General features: G+C 39.6%; 1 protein-coding gene across 4 annotated transcripts in view; it reads right to left on the bottom strand.

Moving 5' to 3' along the window:
• LDB2 (LIM domain binding 2) overlaps positions 1-20611 on the bottom strand; it is a 548706-nt gene that overhangs the window by 3426 nt on the left and 524669 nt on the right. Inside the window, exons 6-7 of one of the 4 annotated variants that reach the window (XM_034442786.3) lie at positions 4266-4389; positions 1550-1701 (exon numbers count right to left, since the gene is read on the bottom strand). In XM_034442786.3, coding sequence (XP_034298677.1) covers positions 1550-1701; positions 4266-4389 — 276 coding nt within the window. The remainder of the gene's footprint in view (positions 1-1549; positions 1702-4265; positions 4390-20611) is intronic. The other 3 variants (XM_034442788.3, XM_034442787.3, XM_034442789.3) reach the window with 3 other exon arrangements.

The raw sequence follows: 20611 nt of genomic DNA, 5'->3' as shown, positions 1-20611 counted from the left end.
ATTCATAACCCCATTTGCTTCCTTCAATCCATCCCAAAGAAATATAGCCCTGCTGATGTTCACACAGGAACAGAAAAGGAAAGAGCACCCTAGATTTAAAAATTCTTCCTTCCTGAAGAAAAAATTAAAGAGAATAAACACTTCTACTTCTAAACACTGTAGCTATTCGGTGAACCATGTGGTCATTAAACAAATTGAGCTTCCCACACTACTTGTTGGAAGCTAGCAGGGAAGTTGCAAATGATATTACATGACCCTAAGATGCTGCAACTGTTGTAAATACTTGCAAATTGCCAAGTGCTTGAATTTAGATCATGGAAGCATGGCAATTCTGCAGTAGTGTAAGTCCGAAGACTAGTTGTAAGTCACTTTTTTCAGTGCTGTTATAACTTCAAATGGTAACTAAATGAATGGTTGTTAAATCAAAGACTACCTGCATAGTGCTCCTCTTCAGACCAGAGGTGTCAAACTCAATTTCATTGAGGGCCGCATTAGGGCTGTGGTTGACTATGGGGGGCTGGCCGGGCATGGCCAATTAGGTGGGTGTGGCCAACTAGGTGGGCATGGCCAGCTTGACGTCACTCCCCAAACTGCTGGCATGTTTCCTCTTCACAATGGGTAGACTGAGCCAAAGCCACGCTGGCCTGATCTTTCCTCTGCACACTGGGTAGATTGCGCCAAAGCTACATTGGCCTAATCTTTCCTCTTCGTACTGGGTAGACCAGGCTGAAGTTACGTTGGCTTGATCTTTCCTCTTCCCACTGGGTAGACTGGGCCAAAACTACGTTGGCCTGTTCTTTCCTCTTCGCACTGGGTAGACAGGGCCAAAGCTACGTTGACCTGATCTTTCCTCTTTGCACTGGGTAGACTGGGCCGAAACTACGTTGGCCTGATCTTTCCTCTTCGCACTGGGCAGACCGGGCCGAAGCTACGTTGGCCGATCTTTGGACTAGGACTTGTTTTCGGGGTAGGTCATATTTTTGGAGAAACACGGTACTTGTCCTAGAGTAGAACTGTAAAGACAGCCTCCAATTCAACCCTGTGTTATCTTCACTAGCTAGTTCGGTATAATAGCCACCAACCTGATTGCTTTGGGATCACCTGTGGGAGAGGGGAGACATTGAGGGACAACACAATGATATCATCATATAAATTATGTCATATGCATTGTTTGCATGGTAGCATCAAGATGTTAATGTGGTTCTCACTTGATGTTTATGCCTGCACTGCTAGCCAAGAGTGCTTGCCTGCCCTGCCCATTGTTTTTTATGAATTGGATTCAGTTTCCACAGGTGTGCAGCAATGCATGGGAGCATTGCTGAGCTCTATGGAGGTCAGGTAAAGGTCCCCCTTGAGCCCAGCCCTTCCCCACTGGCCAATGCCAAGAAGCTAACTTCTGAAACCCTGCTTGGTGCTTGAATAAATTGCAGTCACTTGGGGACCCAATATGGGAAGGGGTTGCTTAATGATTTGCAGCAGTTTTCGCTCTTTTAGGGATCCTGGCCTACAGATGGTCTTACATGAGGCCTAAAAGGAAAAGGAGACTTACAGGTACCTGACTGGCAAGGCTCAAGTTCGCTGCTGCAGTTTTCTTCTTGCTGTTGGTGCTGTTGATGTTATTTCCGGCACTGCTGTTGGAGGTGCTACTGGTGGAATTTTTTCTTTTTCTCCTTTTGGTGGTGGGCTGTCTTGCAGGCTCTGCTGTGGGAGAGAAAAGGCTGAGATGTAGCACAAAGGCATATGCAGAGAGTTGAAGGAGCCAGGCTGCCATGCATGAGTCTGCGCCAGTGGTGGGTTGCCCCCGGTTTGGACAGGTTCACAAGAACTGGTAGTAAAACCGCCAACCGCCCTGGATGTCATCATCAGTGATCTGCGCATGCGCAGAAGCTTCCCGTTGCAAACTGGTAGTAAAGGTAAGTAGAACCCACCTCTGGTCTGCGCCCTCTCAAATTCATTAAAAGAGGGCAGGCACAATATTGAAAATAGGGCTAACTATTGAGAAAGTTAACCTGAGTCAAAAAGCACATATAAATTAAGAGTAGGAAAAAGAAGGAACAGTTGTTTATAGTTTGGCATCCATGATACAAAAACAATGCTCTGCTATATACTATTCTGTAATTCAGTATAGATTGTGTTGTTTTATAGTAGCGTTTTCCAACTTTAGCAACTTTAAGATATGTGGACTTCAACTCAGAATTCCCTAGTCAACCATGCTGACTGGGGAATTCTGGGAGTTGAAATCCACATAACCTTGCCAAGGTTGGGAAATACTGTATCATAATAATAGTATTTTATAGTCCTTGCACAAAGTTGCTTGCCACAGTCAACTGAGCAAAAAGAGGAGACAAATTGCTTGGATTCATAATGGGCGCTATCAAGAAATTAGATTACTTGGCTCAGAGTCAGAATAGAAATTTAAGATTTATATCCATTCACTTTGCCCTCTAGAAGTCAATAGAAACATTAGCTTGCATGGGGTGCAGTTAGGGGTTTATTTATGCAAAGATCTCTTCTGTTCTGGATAAATCCTGAAATGGAAGGGATACACTGAATACACTGAATCAAAAATGTTTTCTACCAGAAAGACCTCATAATGGGTGTACATGTATAATGTATCATAGGGTTGGAAAGGACCTTGGAAATCTTCCAGTCCAACCCCCTACCCAAGGCAGAAGTCCTACCATCTTGGACAAATGGTTGTCCAATCTTTTCTTGAAAACTGTCAGCAATGGAGCACCTGCACAGCTGGAAACATTTCCTAGATTCTGGTAGGCAAAACAACCAGTGATAATTTTAGGAGATAGTATGATCATGCTTTTGGTCTCAATCAAATTTATTACAGTCAAAGACCAGTACAATTAAAATGCTCAAAAGAGTATCTGGTTAAAAGTTGTAGAATAAAATAATAATAAATAAAATCTGTATTGAAATCATAATTTGGCAGCCTATATATTGGTTGCATGTAAACAAGAGTATGGCCTGAGCTATGTAACAACATTCCTTAAATTGTGGAGGCCTATAATTATTAGGTACTAAAATACAACAAGGTGATAATATGAAAAGATTTGGAGTGTTAAGTGTATAAAATGGTTATAATGGATTATTCATCAGGCTTTGGCAAATCTTTAATGCTGCTGTAGCTACATTTAGTCATCTGTTACTAAATCTTGCTGGACCATTCATAAAGGAGAACATTAATCTACAATAGCAAATGAAAGACAAAGCATGAAAATGGAATTAAAATAGTTAATTGTGCTACATGGCTGACTGAAGAGGTAGTCAAGTGACGAAAACAGTGTTGTGACTGCACACATGAAAGGGATGGAGTTTGCCTTGTGAAGGAGGGACATTGCTTTCATCATTTGGATGAAAGGCATCTAAGAACAGGACACTTCAAAACGTTTGCATGTAAACATGGAAATAAGTGCATATTTAAACATATCTAAAGAAAGTCGTGGCACCCTTCTGGAACCTCAGAAACATCATGAAAGAGGGATCTGCTTGCAGGAGCAGAGCACAGAACAGCTGCCTTTCTGTCTCCTCCTCTCTTCTGGACATGCCAAATGTCAGGCTACAGCCACTGGGCTGAGTAGGAATTTATTCTCTTCTGGGTGGGGGTGGGAGTGGGGGCAACATAAAGATCAAGGAATGGTGCCACATGGTAAAATGAAAGGTTAAAAGGCCCACATGGACCACTTCTCACCCTTCCTCATGGTAAGACCAGTGTTACCCAAGTTTGACTTCAGGCACAATCTAAAAGCTTCACCCTCAACCATTTTTATCCCAGATGTTCTTGACTCTGCATACTGCAAAACATCTTGGGAATGTTACCTGCATATTTTAGGAATTGTGCATTTTGGGCAACCTCCACAATGGCTGGCATGCTAATTTCAAGAGCAGTTGGGTTTCCATACCCCTTTTTAAGGGTGTAGGATTACATCTGTACATGATCCAGAAGACCTGCATGCAACTAAGAAGATGGAGAAGTAGTTCCATGTGCTAGGCAGAACATATTCTTTGTCATTATTACAGTATATAATGCACACCATTTGTACAATGATGATCGTCATGTGTATGAGGTCATGTACTCTTTCTCCATCCCCCTCTCATAGAAATGCTCACATCTAGGAATCCAATAATTCTATTGAAACACTGATTCAGAGTGAATATCTGCAGAATAGTCACAGGACTTTCAATGGTATTCCATATTCTTAAATTCTTACTCTTTCACCCACTTAGAATCAGAGACCAGAGAGAATTCCTACCTGGAGGTGCCACCATCCGCTGCCATTTTTGAAACAAACATGTTTTCAAGCAGTCCCGAGGACTTAAATTATATGTTTTATGTCTTGACATTAGTTCTTGCATTGGCTCCAATATTACACACAACTGCAAAGAAGGAACAGAAAAAAAAAACCACATTTCTGGACATTTTAAGATTCAACCATTTCTTTCGTTGCTCTCCAAACTTCTTATTTTCCTGCTAAGCAGGAACTTGGCGTAGAACAGATACGTTATTTTCTCTCCTCCAACCTGGGAAACCCGTGAGCCCAGAGGGGAAGTGGGTTCAGGCTGGGCTGGGCTGCAGGGTCCTGGTGCTCTAGGTGCTTAAGGGCTGGGCGGTCGCAGCAGTTTTTATGGGAAGAGGGGAGGGGGAAGGAAGGAGGAGGAGAAAAAGGTGCCAGTTGGATATAACAGTCGCCAGGAGCCTCTGCTGCTGTGCACACCATGGAGGTAGGATTGGTTGAGGGAGTGGGAGGAGCAAAGGCAAGTGGTGGGTTTTCAGAGTTTGGCATGGGGCACCATGGAGGCCACCATCACCACCTGCCTGCCAGCTTCCAGGCACTTCCTCAGCGGTGCTTTCTATGCAGACTATGGTGTCACCACACTGAGTGGGAGGGGGACGGGCTCTGCTCTCCACCTCCTAAACTTCAGCCCCTGCTTTAGTTCCTTGTTGGCTGGGGTTTACAAGGAAGTCTATCCAATTAGGTGCATTTGGGGCCTTGGTCTTTTGACGTAATTCCTGGGAGTTGACATAATTCCTGGGAGTTGCACTCTCCATATTGCAGAGGAGGCCATGAGAGTGTGGGGAGCCAGGCTGGAGCCAGATCAAAAGGAGGGTTCAGTTCTTGTTCTGTCTGTTGTTACCTCATGTGGGATTTGATGCCCTGAATGAAAAAGAAGCCTCTTCATTAAGGCATTGTCATCACAACTCAAAGAGTTGTATCAAATTGAGTCTATTTACTATATTTAAAATGCTGCAACCTCACCCCACCTGCCCTCTTAATAGCATAACCCTGTTAACTTAGGTAGTTTATTTTGAGACTATCTCTGGACTAAACTCCATCTAGAGCCCCTTTATAGCTGCTGTTACAACTTTTAAACTGTGTTTGCTTGCAATATCTGATCCATCATATTTTCACAAGTCATTTTATCACCTCCAGATGTCAGTGGAGTACAGTTCATGTATTGAGTTAATCCTAGGCTTTGTATGGAAAGCTGAAAAGCTTGAAGGTTTTTTCCCCCCTTTTGGTTAACATTGATTTTTAGAAAATCCATGGGGCATTGTCGGAGTGTGCATTACAAAATCAAGGAATGCGTATTCACTCCAGAATTTTGGTTTCCCATAAGACCAGGGGTGAAATTCAGCAGGTTCTGACAGATTCTGGAGAACCGGTAGCGGAAATTTTGAATAGTTTGGAAAACTGGCAAATACCACCTCTGGCTGGCCCCAGAGTGGGGTGGGAATGGAGATTTTGTAATATCCTTCCCCCAGGAGTGGGGAATGAATGGGGATTTTGCAGTATCCTTCCCCTGGAATAGGATGGGAATGGAGATTTTGCAGTATCCTTCCCCTGCCATGCCCACCGAGCCATGCCCACCAAGCGACACCACACCCACCAAGCCATGCCCACAGAACCGGTAGTAAAAAAAATTGAATTTCACCACTGCATAAGACTGCCACAAATGAAAATAGTAACATTAGGATAAATTCCTAATGCAATTTGGCTCTTTCTTAGAAAAGAAATGGGTCGGTTGATTAAACCTCCCCCTCCCCAATATGCTGTTTATATTATGAAAAAGCCTGGAAGAATTATTTTAATCTGGAACCTTAATTTTGGAATTTAGGCCCAGTACTGTATACAGGTAGCCCTCCATTTACAACAGTTCATTTAATGACAGTTCAAAGTTACAACAGCACTGAAAAAAGTGATTTATGACCATTTTTCACACTTACAACCAGTGGTGGGATTGAAGTAATTTAACAAACGGTTCTCTGCCCTAATAATTTCTTCCAACAACCAGTTCACCAAACTGCTCAGAAAGTTAACAACCAGTTCTCCCGAAATGGTGCGAACTGGCTGAATCCCACCACTGCTTACAACCTTTGCAGCATCCCCATGATCATGTGATTAAAATTCAGGTGCTTGGCAATTGGTTCATATTTATGAATGTTGCTTTGTCCCAAGGTCAAAGGTCCCCTATTACAACCTTTTAATAAGCAAAATCAATGGGGAGGGCACATTTACTTATCAAGTGCATGATTCACTTAACAACCATGGCAAGAAAGGTCATAAAGTGGGGCAAAATTCCCTTAACAAATGTCTCACTTAACAACAAAAATTTCAGGCTCAATTATGGTCATAAGTCGAGGACTACCTGTACACTCAACTGGCCCTTTTAGGGCAACCATAATGCTGATGCAGCCCTCAGTGAAATTGAGTTTGACACCCCTGGCGTAGAAGAACAAGAATACAATAAACCGTGCTCTGGATAGGGTGCCAGTGCTATCTCTACTTGTTTAAAGTTCCAAGGAAAGAATGACAAAGTACCAGAGTACTCAGATTTTAATTGTGAGAAGACAAAGACTCTCCAAGATATTCAGGAGCTTCTCCAAGAAGGGGTGATATGGTCTTCCATTATCTAATGGGCTATCACAGAGAAGAGGGTAACAATCTATTCTCCAAAGCATCTGAGGACAGGACAAGAAGTAATGGATGAAAACTAATCAAGGAGAGAATCAACCTAGAACTAAAGAGAAATTGCCTGTCAGTGAGAACAATTAATCAGTGGAATGACTTGCCTCCAGAAGTGAGGGATCCAACACTGGAGGTTTTTAAGAAGAGAATGGACAATGTCTGGAATGGTAATTTGCATCCTTTTAGAGGGTCGTTGAAGCACTTGGAGGTTTATCTGAGTCCTCAGGGTCACCTGTCAGAGCTGAAGAAGTTTCTTAGATAAGAAGTGAAATGTCTTCAAAAGAAAAAACAAAGTCCAGTTGCCTCCTGAAAAAGCACCTTTGTGTTTCCTTGCTATGCAATTCAACCAGCAACAAATTGGCCCAGTCATTGAGATGATCATCCAGGAAGTAAAGTGTTCAGTCCCCAAAATCTCTTGGAGGAGTTTCCCCCTTTTCTTTTCTCTACTCTTACCCATAGGACTGGGCAGTGGTGGAATTCAATTTTTTTTACTACTGGTTCTGTGGGCATGGCAGGGGAAGGATACTGCAAAATCTCAATTCCCACCCCGCTCCAGGGGAAGGATACTGCAAAATCCCCATTCCCACCCCACTCTGGGGCCAGACAGAGGTGGTATTTGCTGGTTCTCTGAACTACTCAAAATTTCTCCAGAACCTGTCAGAACCTGCTGAATAGCACCCCTGGGACTGGGCCTTGCCAGCAGCAAGACCAGGCAACAAGAAAAAGAGTCTTTCTCTCCTTTAGCAGCGGTTGTAGCAATCTGCATGGGTTATCACCCAGGAAAATGAAACTAATTTCAGCATAGGTTGTGTACATCGCAGTTTGCTCTCCTATGGGAAACTTTATTTCAATTAATATGGGTAGAAAATGCAAATGAAATGAATGAAACCCTGAGATGGAAAGGATTTAGGAGATCAAGATTGACAGATAATTTTTGTTTATTTTTCACAACACACAAAATTCTGCTTTTCATCATATAGAAATTCAGGTTTTCCAAAATAAATCCTGTCCGATTTTGCTTCATCTGTATCATATCCAATTTGCTTTCTTGTATGTTTTTCTCTTCTTTTTCTCCAACCCTGTTTCTGTGATTAAACAATTCCTTTATCCCTCCTGTTTCTATTATTTTAATCTATTTCATTCTAATGAAAACAAATTTACCAATAATAATTTTCTTTGAATTGAATTAACTCCACAATCTTCACCATCCTGTGGCTTTAAATACTTTGACTCAGGCTGTCTTTCTTGAAATCCCTTAGTTCAGAGCAATAAATAACACTTTCATACATACAATCTGGGACTACAGTTTTGTGAAATCACTAGCTATGAAAGGAGGGAGGGGAGATCAAGTTTCTTCAAGATGAAATTGACTACAAGTAACTACCTGGACATATCCGTGTTGTTTCCTTGGTATCAGGACAAAAGTAGATTCCTTCTACCAGCATCTTTTTTCCCAACTTCTCAGTTTAACCTAGAGCTTTGAGCATTCCTGGTTGCCTAGGTATGGTTGATCTACTTTCTGAGATCAGCTAATTTGTTACACATGGGAAGATGCTGTAAGGACTTGCCTCTCCTATCCCCTCAAGAAAGCAGAACTCTTGAGAGACCAGTTGGTGTCACGGTGGGAATGGTCTGGAAATAGTGGAGCTCTGCCGAGCTCTGTGAAAACCAGACAGTATCTGCTTTCCAGGAGACCCTATGGGGTCAAAGGCGCCCTGGAGTGGGGGTGGGGGTGAAGAAAGGAGAGGTACTTCATCAATCATGAGGAAACTGTAATTTCCTCATTAGATCCAAAGAAAACTCTCCTGAACAGCAGAAAGGATGATGGCCATTTTGGCAAGTTTGACAAGCTGTGACAACTGGGACAATAAGATTATGTGCAGGAGCGGTTCGTGGACAGAGCATTGAAACTGGGTGAGATAACTTCTAACTTTTATTCTAGAGATCTAACCCAAATAAAAGAATTCCAAAAAATAATCTCCAAACATTAAGAGAGCGGCAATTGGATACATGGAGAAAGATCAAAGACTCAGATGTGAAATAAATGTCTAATAGAAGCTTTAAAACATAGAAAGGCTGGAGAAGAGTTAATAACAACTTGAAAAGTAATTATTGGGAGAAACTGCTTTTCTTATTTTTACTTTTAACCCCCCTTGAACTGTTGACAGTCAGCTGTTTGATTTTTGCCCACTGCTTAATGTTGGAATTTGGAGCAGGGGAGCCATCTACCGGAGGGAGAATATCACTGCAGTGTGGGAAACTCATGGGAAAGTGATAATTGTTAAATATAAGCAGAGGAAATGATGGAAAGTAAATAACACCTGGAAGGCCACTTGACCTTGATTCTATTTCAGTAGGTGATTTGGATATTTGGAAATATTTAGTGACCTCTTTGAAGATCTTTAAGACAAACTGGATTGCAAATAACTAAAACTCTATTGAAACTGTTCACTGGATGGTGGATTTGAAAGATTTGAGGAGAGGGGAGACTTCAGGCAGTGATGTCACACTGTAGCGGGAAGAACAAATGGGGCTCCGCTTGTTCATACCTAATTTTCATGTTTTTGAGGCTTCTATCGGCAGGTCGGATCTTGAAGAGATTGGCAAGGTAGAGGGGTTTCCTCAGAGTTGGATTGGGGAGTAGTGCGAGCTCCTGTTCAGCAAGAGGAGCCCTCTCGATATACACAGAAGAAATCCTCCTGAAAATGGCAGATCCAGAGGCGTGACAGCCTGATGATTTGAGCAGGGAGAAAACAGTGAAAAGTGGCTTGAAGAACTGGTGAGAGGAGAAATAAGAGTGACAGAAAGGAAAAACTCTCAGGGATTATAAAACGACACTAGACAGAAGCGGCAAAGTGAGCAAAAGGTGAAGTAAGCGGCGAGTCAGTAGTGGGAGCAGAGACTGTGAGCTGTCAAAAAGGGAAAGGAAGTTACTGTGTGAGCGGGAGCAAACGAGTGGATTGGGCTTTTATTTCTTTGTTACTGTTACCAGAAAGAAGCTTCTGACTTTCGAGATTATTGTTTGAAAAGAGAGAAAGTGTTGGTTGTGCTTGATGTGTTGAAGGTGACAGAACCAGGGTGAAATGTAAAAATGTTTGCTACCGGTTCCGTGGGTGTGGCTTTATGGGCGTGGCTTGGTGGTCATGTGGGTGTGGCCAACTTGACATCATTCACTGTTAGAGCCAGGACCTGCACATTTTGAAGCTCATTCTGCCCTTCTGAAGCCCCCAACACTTTGAGTTTCCCTCCACCACCCAAACAAACATTGGAGGATTCTTGCAGAAGCAGAATCCAGGCACAGAAATGGAAAAACGAGGGGGGGAATGGGGAGGAGAAGGTGTAATTAGCAGAATCCAGCACAGATATGGAAAAACAAGGAGGGGAATGGGGAGGAGGAGGTGTAATTAGCAGAATCCAGCACAGAAATCGAAAAACGAGGAGGGAATGGGAAGGAGAAGGTGTAATTAGCAGAATCCAGCACAGAAATGGAAAAACGAGGGGGGGGGAATGGGGAGAAGGTGTAAATAGCAGAATCCAGGCACAGAAATGGAAAAATGAGGGGGGGAATGGGGAGGAGAAGTGTAATTAGCAGAATCCAGGCAAAGAAATGGAAAAATGGGGGGTGGGGGGAATGGGGAGGAGAAGGTGTAAAAAGACGTTTCCTTAGATCACTGACGCTCCCAACAATGAGTTTGGCGGCGATGTAAGGAAATGTCTTCCAGCTCTTCAAGATTGACTTTAAGCTGACAGCAAAAGTAGTGGGGGGGCAACAGGGGCGTGTGCGTTTGTGTGTGTGTGTATGTCCCTCCCTCTGCAAGGACTTGGAGGCAGACGCTGCCCCTCTGAGGAAAAGAGGAGGTGGCGAAGCCTGGCTGTCACCTGGGAGAGGAGGAGGGCATGCTGGGAAGGGAGTACACTGCTAGCTCCCTTCCCCGCAGTCCTGCGAAGCTTGCCTGCCTTCCACATGGCCTTCTGCTTGCCTGCCTTTGCAAGCTGGTCACGGAAAGGCTGCATGGGAAGGCAGGGAAGCATGGCAGGACTGCAGGCCATGGTCCGGTTCGGGGGCATGGCCAGCCACTAATTGCTACCAGTACGGTGAACTAGCCTCAATCTCCTCTACCAGTCCTCCCGAACTGGTCCAAACCGGTAGCATTTCACCCCTGGAACGAACAGAATCTACGCTACAGAAAGCAGAGGTGACTGTACAGTTTTGAATAGAGAAGACATCTTGGAGGAAGGGGGTGGAAACCCCAGCCCCAGACACAGGTCTTACAGAGAAAGAAGAAGAATAAGTAAAACAGAAGATATTATGAATTCAGACATTGACATATAATATCTGTCTACAAGAACTTTTAGGAAACTTTGGTTTTAGTAAAGAATTAATTGAGGAAAAGATTAAAAAGTAACAATTAAGAAAATAATAATAATAATAATATAATAAAATAATATTTATATATTAATATATTTATACTTATATACTCACTGAAATATTTATAATCGTATATTTATATATATTTATTGGAATATTTATAGATCTATACCTATATATTTACTGAAACATTTATAACCTACAATAAGTTTTGCCTACCTTTATAGTCAGATACAGTTATATATATTTAGACTTGCATATTAATATATATGTTTATTCAATCGTAAGACAAACAGATAGTATTGGAGATTATCGGGACATTAAGTCAGAAGTATAACTATTGAACATAACTGTAAGTTTCCTTTTTATAATATCTATATAACACTGTAGTATATATATATAGAAATATATTTAAGGCTGATTGTTGTAATTGAACTTTAAGAAAGAAGGAGTGCATTTAAGAATTAATTATTACTAATTATTTATCAATTAATTAATTATTAGAAATTGGCAATAAATCAACCAAGGTCTAGATCAAGAGATTAATGGGAGGTATTATAACAATTGTATGGAAAGAACATAGAGGAATTAAGGAAGGATAGAGATTGAAAGAGAGGAATAGAAGAATACGGTTGATTATATGGTACTGTGGAAAAACTTCCTTAAAAATATTAAAATTACAAGCACAACTACCACAGTCACTAAAATAGGGGAAAAAATAACTTCAATAACTTCCCCCTCGGGATCAAGATCTGTGGAAACTATGTTGGGAGGTGAAAAATCTGGTTCTACTGTTAATCTACAGAGTATGCAGGCAACTCTATTGGCAATACAGGAAACAATGCTTAAAATACAGGAGGTTATGACAAATAATCACAAAGACATTAAGAACGATATGGGAGAAGTTAAGGGGGAGATACATAAGCTAGATGATAAAATTGTCACAATGCAGGAGATAATAACTAAAAATGAACAAAAGATAAAGATGGTAGAGGTTAAAACAGAGCATATGGAAAAAAAATAGGTATAGCAACAAATAGAATGGTGGCAGAACATAGGGAATTACAAGAAGCTATAGTAAATCTGGAGATGGAAAAATCAATGTTTTACCTCTGTTTTCAAAACATTTCAAAACATTTACCTCTGTTTTCAAAACATTCAAAACAAAACAAAGCAAAGAAAAAGAACTCCCTAAACTGATAGCTGAAGCGGAACCACTGCAAAAAAGTAAACAGGAGCTGGAAAATGAAATTGATGAAGCATATAGGATTCATACGAACTACGCTCGAAGGCATAAACTCCCGAGAGAAGTTCATGTTAAATTTGTGAGAAAGAAAACCAGAGATGAAGTATACAGTAAAACATGAGAAGACCCCCCCTGACCTATAAAGGAAAAGAGATTATAGTGTTGAAGCAGATCCCAAGAAGAATAAGAGAGCAAGGACAAAGTTATCACTTCCTCTCCACACAGCTGTTAAAATATAGAGTTATGTTTCGATGGCTCATCCCAAAGGGGATGTTAATAACATGGCAGGAGAAGAAATTCCAGATTGACACCTTGGAAAAAGCACAGGAATTCTACGACCATTATATAAGTGGGGAGGATGAACAAGATAGTAGAGAGGAAGGAGAAAGTAAAAGCCAGGAAGATCAGATATCTGAGAAAACATTACGGAACAAGATACAAGAGATCAAAAGGAAATAGAATGTCAGGTGAGAGAAGGAGCCAGAATTAGAGCACAAACCGAGAACAGAGCAAGGGGAGGACTAAGACCAACAGACAAATAATAGGATGGAAGGTGAAATAAAGATGATATCACTAAATATTAATGGCATCAATTCACCTATCAAACGTAAACAGATACTAACAAGACTTCAAAAAGAAAAGATGGATGTCATCTGCCTGCAGGAGGTATATATTAGAGAAAAGCACAGTGATCTTTTAAAATGTCCTAAATTACATTCAGCACTGGCACAAAATTAAAAAAGAGGGATTGCTGTATATATAAAGGATTAGTTAAATTCTAGGAAAATATTTAGTGATAAAGATGGTAGAATCTTAATAACGGAAATAACAAACTATAAGAAAATCATTCTAGTGACAATCTACGCATCAAACACAAAACAAAAAAAATTCTACAACGAACTACGTAGGAAAATAACAGAATTAAGGAAAATATTTGCATAATAGGGGATTTCAACGCAGTGGCAGATAATAAAGTTGATTTTAGGACTATAAGGAAAAATAAATATAAAAGACGAAAATTACGAAGTACGTTTTTCGGGATGGTGCAAGAGCTAAATTTAAGAGATGCGTGGAGACAATTGAACCCAGAGAAAAAACAATACACCTTCTTCTCCCACCCACACAATTTGTGGTCACGCATTGATATAGCTTGGATGAACCCAGAATTGATTAATAATTTAGAAGAGATGGAAATAATGCCAAACACCTGGGTGGATCATAGTTCCTTAACATTAAAATGGAAAGGTAGGGAGAAAAAAAGGAAATGGACTCTAAACCAAAGAATTATAAAAGAAAAATCTTATATACAAACAATGGAAAGGGAATTAAATAGCTTTTTTAAGGAGAATAGGAAAGAATATACAACACCACAGAACTTATGGGACACCACCAAAGCATATATGAGGGGAATAATAGTGTATCTGATGAGGAGAAATAAAGAGAAAAGGGAACAACAAGTGTTAATATTGGAGAAACTCAAAAAATTAGAAACAGCTCTACAGAAAGAACCCCAGAATGAGAAAATTATAGAGGAAAGAGACTTAATAAAACATAAAATCAATATATCACAACAAGAGGCAATGATACGGAATATAAAGCTGGCAAAACAAAATTACTTCGAAACAGCAAATAAACCCGCAAGATGGCTAGCCCACAAATTGAAAAAAGAAAAAGCTAAAAAGTTGATACAACACTTACAAGATGAACAAGGGAACTTGCATTACAAGATTGATGAGAAAAAAAATATTATTCAAAATTACTTTCAAACACTATACTGCCAAGAAAATATTACAGAAGAAAATATCACAAAATATTTACAGGAAAGAAAACTGTCAAATATATTAGAGGAAGATAGGGAAATGTTGAATGACAAAATTACCTTAACAGAGCTGAAAGAGGCAATTAAAAAACAACAACAACAACAAAATAAAACACCAGGGCCAGATGGAATTCCGGCGGAAGTATATAAAAAATTTCAGGAACCTTTAGAGGAAATTATGTTAGAAATTTACAGTGAGGTATTAGAGAGAGCCAAAATGTGAAACTCGTAGACAGAGGCATATATAACATTAATCCCAAAAGAAAATACAGATAATCAACATATCCAAAACTATAGGCCCGTGATGGCGAACCTATGGCACACGTGCCACAGGTGGCACGCTGAGCCATATCTGTGGGCACGTGAGCGTTGCCCTAGGTCAGCTCCAGCGCACCAACCAGCTGATTTTTGGGCCTTCCAGGCCCACTGGAAGTTGGGAAATTGGCTGTTTCTGGCCTCCAGAGGGCCTCCAGGGGGTTGGGAAAGGCTGTTTTTGCCCTCCCAAGGCTCCAAAAAAGCCTCTGGAGTCTGGGGAGGGCGAAAAACGGCCTACTGGGCCCACCGGTAACTTTTTGCCGTCGTGTGCCAAAAGTGGGGGAAGCACGGGGGGAGGGGTCACGTGCACATGCACAGGGGGGTGGGACTTGGGGGGCATTGAATTATGTGTGTGGGCACACACATATGCGACACCCCTGCACTCCCCCTGCTTTTGGCACATGACAGCGAAAAGGTTAACCATCACTGCTATAGGCCAATCTTGCTGCTAAATGCCGATTATAAAATCCTGGTGACAATAATGGCAGAAAGACTCAAAAAAAATTTAAACTAAATTATTCATTCGGACCAAAATGGGTTTTTACCCAAACGATGAATAAAAAACAATACAAGAATTATAATGAATATATTAGAGTAATATGAGGCCCACCCTAAAAAACAACTAGCACTAATACTGGTGGATACACAGAAGGCGTTTAACAACCTAAATTAGCAATTCCTAATTACTCAACTAACTATGATGAAATTTGGTGGAAAATTTATAGAAATGATTAAGGCAATTTATTCAAATCAAACAGCAAAAATTATGGTAAATGGAGACCTAACAGAAAAAGTCAATATAAATAAAGGGGTCAGGCAAGGATGTCCATGATCTCCTTTCCTATTTATTTTTTCATTAGAAGTCTTACTGACTCAGGTAAGGGAGAATAAGGAAATAAAAGGGTTAAAAATTTAAAAAGAGGAGTATAAAACACAGGCCTTCGCAGACAATATGGCCTTTATAATAGAGGATCCTCTGGAAATGGGAGAATTGCTATTGCAGGAAATAGAGGAATTTGGTATAGTTGCTGGCTTAAAAATAAATAAAAACAAAACAAAGATTACCAAAAATCTTACGCAAAGCCAAAATAAGAAATTAGAGGAGAAATTAGGAATTCAAATAGTGAAAAAAGCAAAGTACCTGGGCATTTGGCTAACAGCAAGAATGTCTTCAATAAAGGAAGATAATTATTTTAAATTATTGCAACAAATTCAAAAAGACTTAGAGAGTTGGCCGAAATTACAAATATCATTGATTGGAAGAATTGCTACTATAAAGATGAACATCCTACCAAAAATCCTATATTTAAAAACTGAACAAAATAATTCTTAAATTTATATGGTTGGGGGAAAAGCCCAGAATTAAACTAAAACTTCTACAAGATTCTAGAATTAAAAGTGGCTTTGGCCTCCTGGATTGGGAACTCTACTATCAGGCGGCAGTAATATCATGGCTCAAAGAGTGGGTAAATTTAAAAAATGGAAGAATACTAATGATTGAGGGACATGATTTACAGAGGGGTTGGCACACCTTTATCTGGGAGGGAAAGAACAAAGCCCACAAGTACTTCGAGAGACATCAGGTGAGGGAAGCCCTGTTAGAAATCTGACTGAAGATTAAAAGAAATTTCTATACAAAAGTTCCCAGATGGTATCAACAATGGAAGCCTTGGTTTACCCCAATTTAATTGATTTAAACAAAATAGTAACCTATAAAGAGTTGTTAGATGGACAAGGGAATTTGAAATCTAAACAAAAATTATTAGAACAAGGAATTAAAATAGATTGGTGGCCTTATCTACAGATCCAAACAAGATACAAAAAAGATTTAGAACTATATAGATTCCAAAATGAACAACAAGAAATGGATAAAATATTAACAGGGACTGATGAGAAAACAATTACCAAAATATATAATTGTCTTCTCAAATTTAAAATGGAGAAGGAACCGGTGAAAGAAACAATGATAATTCGGGTGAAAAATTTTGGATATTATATAGAATTAGAGCATTGGGAAAAAGTATGGGGAACAAATTATAAAATGACATTGTCGGCTGCCTATAAAGAGAATATCTATAAAATGTTTTATAGGTGGCATTTACCCCTGATGAGATTGTCTAAGATGTTTCCAAATAACCCACTGCACTGTTGGAAACGTAACCATCAACAAGGGACATACTACCACATGTGGTGGACATGTCCCAAAACCAGAGATTACTGGTTAAAAATTAAAAAGTGGTTGGAAGAAATGACTGAGCAAAAAATTGACATGAAACCAGAACTATTTCTTTTGGGGATTATAAAAGAAAAAATGAGTAAAGATATTCAATACCTCATGCGCCACATAATCACTGCCGCCAAAATTTCATTTGCCCAAAATTGGAAACAACAACCTGCTCCATCAAACACAATAATCATAAAAAAGGTGCTAGAGTGTGCAAAATCAGATAAGTTAACGATGGGACTCAAAGACAGAGAGGAAACCATTTATTACGAAACGTGGAACAGATGGTATAATTGGCTGGAAAAGAAATCTAAAATCAATGTATCGTGATAGTTAAGAGAAGATATTATAGTGAAAATGCATTATTCAATGTCTAGTTGTATTTAATGTAGTGATTATATGAATAAATATGTAACAAACAAAATGCATATGTATATAATTGGGCAAAGGATAAAATGGATATTACTAAAGATGCCGGTATTGGAAAATTGTAAAAGTGTAATTAAGATTTTAAAGATGTAAATGTCGAATAAAAATATTTTAAAAAGAAAAAAGAAAGAAAGATTTGAGGAAATTTAGTGGGCAAATTTGGATTTGGATTACTAATGCTACTTGACAGAACATCCTATGAAGTGAAAGAAAGGTGAAAGAAGAAAAAAGGAAAGAAGAAAAGCTAAATAAGACTGTAAAACTTGGACAATTGGGAAGGTGTAAACTGGAAAATTATAAAGACTAAAATATCAATTTATACCTTTTAAGGACTATAAATTTAGGGGATTTGGTGGTATAATTTTGACTAAATCTTATTAATAATTGGCTTTTTTGGAGTTTTTAGATATTGGGACATTGGAATCTTAGTGGTATATTGAGTAATTCTTAATATATTAAACTATTACAAAATGACTCAACAGGGGACAATAAAAATGTATGAAGAAGTGTTATTGATGCTTAAAAGTATTTATGAAGATGTGACTAAGAATCAAAAGGAAATAATGGTACTGTTCAAAGGTAAAGATGTGAATGTAGAAGATCCTCAACAAATGGGGAAAAAAGATGAACACAATATTCAGAAAACATGAGAAACCAGAAGAAGGGGTGGAAAAGATAAATCAAAATAAATTACAAGAAGATAAAGACATTGAAGAGATTGTAACAATAAGTATTATGAATCAAATAGATAATCCTTTAAGAGTTTATAATAGAAGAGAGAAAAAAAAGAGAAAGATCTCCCAAAAACAATGAAAGGATTGTGGATGGGTATTCAAACAACACAGCAGAAGGAGACAAGGGTTAGGGTTAGGCACAGTGACTATTCAGTTTGTATAAAAACGTTAGAAAGAGATATAAGATTCCAAGAGAGAAATATAAAAGTTACCAAAAAGTCAATAAATGATGAAATTTTGGCTTCCGGTTTGGCTTCCGTCGCCGCCAGACGGTCTTTCGGGACCGCCAGCCTCGTTGCCTGTAAAGAGCCATCTCTACAGCTGAGAGACATCTCAAAAAACTCCGTCTCCTTGAGGAGACGTGAGATAGAGCCGGCGAGGACAGGTAGAGCCCTCTGCGAACTCCCCAGAGTTTTTTTATTACTCTTGGGGAGGAAGCAGAATGTGGCTCCCTATTCAGCTCGCCGTTGCTCCAGGCTTCGGGGGAACTCTGCTTTTTGCAGAGCCAGGCAACGGGACCAATCCAATTAATGAAAATTAACAGATTGTTTAAACAAACAGGATGAAATCCAGATTTGGGACCCTAAATCGCAAGTATTTCTAACGATTTTATAAGTGATTTTAAAAGCAAAGAAAAAAAGCTTAAAATGGCGACTGGCTGAGGCTTGAGAAGAAGAAAGCTGAAAGCGAAAGTCCTTCTGCCTGAATAGTTCAATATGTTACAAAGTATCTGAAATAATACCGCTGGCTAGTATTGAAGAGAAAAATTTCTACTTTATGTTTCTTCCTTCTTAGAGACTTGATATTGATACCGTTTGGAGAGAAATCTTTTTTTTTAAAAAAAGAGTTTGTCTGTGGGGCAAGATGGCGTTAAAACTGACAAAGCCAGACAAACAAGCAGCAGGGGTGGTGGGCTCCCCCATTTACAAATCATATGAACAAGTTTTGAGCTTGCAGATTCAGAAGAATGGTTTTAAAGACCTAAAGGAATTTGTTTTGGAGGAGATGGCAAGATATGATGAGATTGTGAACCAGAATCTTGAAAAATTCAGGCAGGAAATTAAAGAGTTGGTACAGTGAAAATATGCCAACCTGAAACAACAGATTGTAACAGCTTTGAAAACTTTCTCAGAAATAGTTATAAAGATGGATAACAATACCAACTTAGAATTAGAGTCTAAAATGAAGGAAGCTGATAATAAGTTTTATAATTTGGACAATAAAATACAAAGAATTGAAAATGATTTGATAAATATTCAAGACAATAGCTCAGAAGTAAAGTCTAAAATAAAGGAAGCTGACCACAAGATTTACAATGCAGACAATATAAAACAAAGGATTGAAAAAGAAGTCATAATGATGCAATACAGGTCCATGGAATTTGCGGTCAGAATGAGGGGAATACAAGAAAATAACAGAGATGACTTGAGAAAGATGTCTGCTGAAGTTCTGGCTGGGATTTTAAAGGTTAGTCCTGAAGAGGTATCCTGTAGGATTGATAAGGTCTACAGAGTGAATTCTTGGGTTGCAAAGCAAAGGCAGTTGCCTAGAGATGTGGTGATTTACTTTACTCATTGAGTAATAAGAAATGATATTGTGCAAAAGTCTTTTAACTCCATTCTGGAAAGGAACGGAAGGAAGATTTGGATATATAAAGAGCTGCCGTCCAAGATGTTAAAAGATAGAAAGGACTTTGGATTTTTGGTGACTGAGCTAAAGAAACAAAACATCCCATTTAGGTGGGATGCTCCAGCTGGTATAATATTGAGATATCAAGGAGAAAGATATCAACTAAATACTGTTGAAAAAGCGGAAGAATTTTACTACAAGGTTTTTAAAATGGATCCAACATCTCCATGTATGCCATCAGTGTTAGGAATACAGGAGGGGAATAAAGAAAAGCAAAATGAACAAGAGATTGAAACTCAGGCTAAGCAGACGGAGATGGAGGTAATGGAAAAACAAGAAGTGGGGGGCTTCCGGTTTGCTGCTGGCCGCCGCCAGACGTTCCTTTGGGATCGTCAGCTTCCTTTGCCTGTCAGAGCCGCCTTCACAGCGGAACGGCGGCTCGAAAAAACTCCGTTTCCATGAGGAAACGGAGATAGAGCCGGCAGGGGTGGGTAGAACTCTCCACAGAGTCCCAAAAGTTTTTTTTTTACTTTTGGGACGGAGCGGATGAGATGCCCCATATCCCCAGCCGCTGCTCCGGGCTTTGGGAGACCTCTGCCAATGCAGAGCCAGGCGTGAAGAGCAAGCCTGCGAATTTAACAGATTACTTAAAGAAAATGTGAGCTGGACCTGTACTATTGAATCGCAAGTATTTTACTTATTTTTTTTAAAAAAAATTATTTAGGAGAAAAGAGGAAAGGAAAGGGGGAGAAAAAAAGCCCTTTAAAATGGCGTCTGCCGCGGCTGGAGAAGAGGCTGAAAGGAAAAGTCCTTCCATTTTCTATTAACACAATGTAGCGGAATAAATACCACTGGCTACATTTGTA

The sequence above is a fragment of the Pantherophis guttatus genome, chromosome 8 (genome assembly GCF_059756535.1).
Source record: "Pantherophis guttatus breed Tessera chromosome 8, ASM5975653v1, whole genome shotgun sequence".
NCBI classification, from domain to species: domain Eukaryota; kingdom Metazoa; phylum Chordata; class Lepidosauria; order Squamata; family Colubridae; genus Pantherophis; species Pantherophis guttatus.
This window is presented reverse-complemented; position numbering and strand designations above follow the sequence as displayed.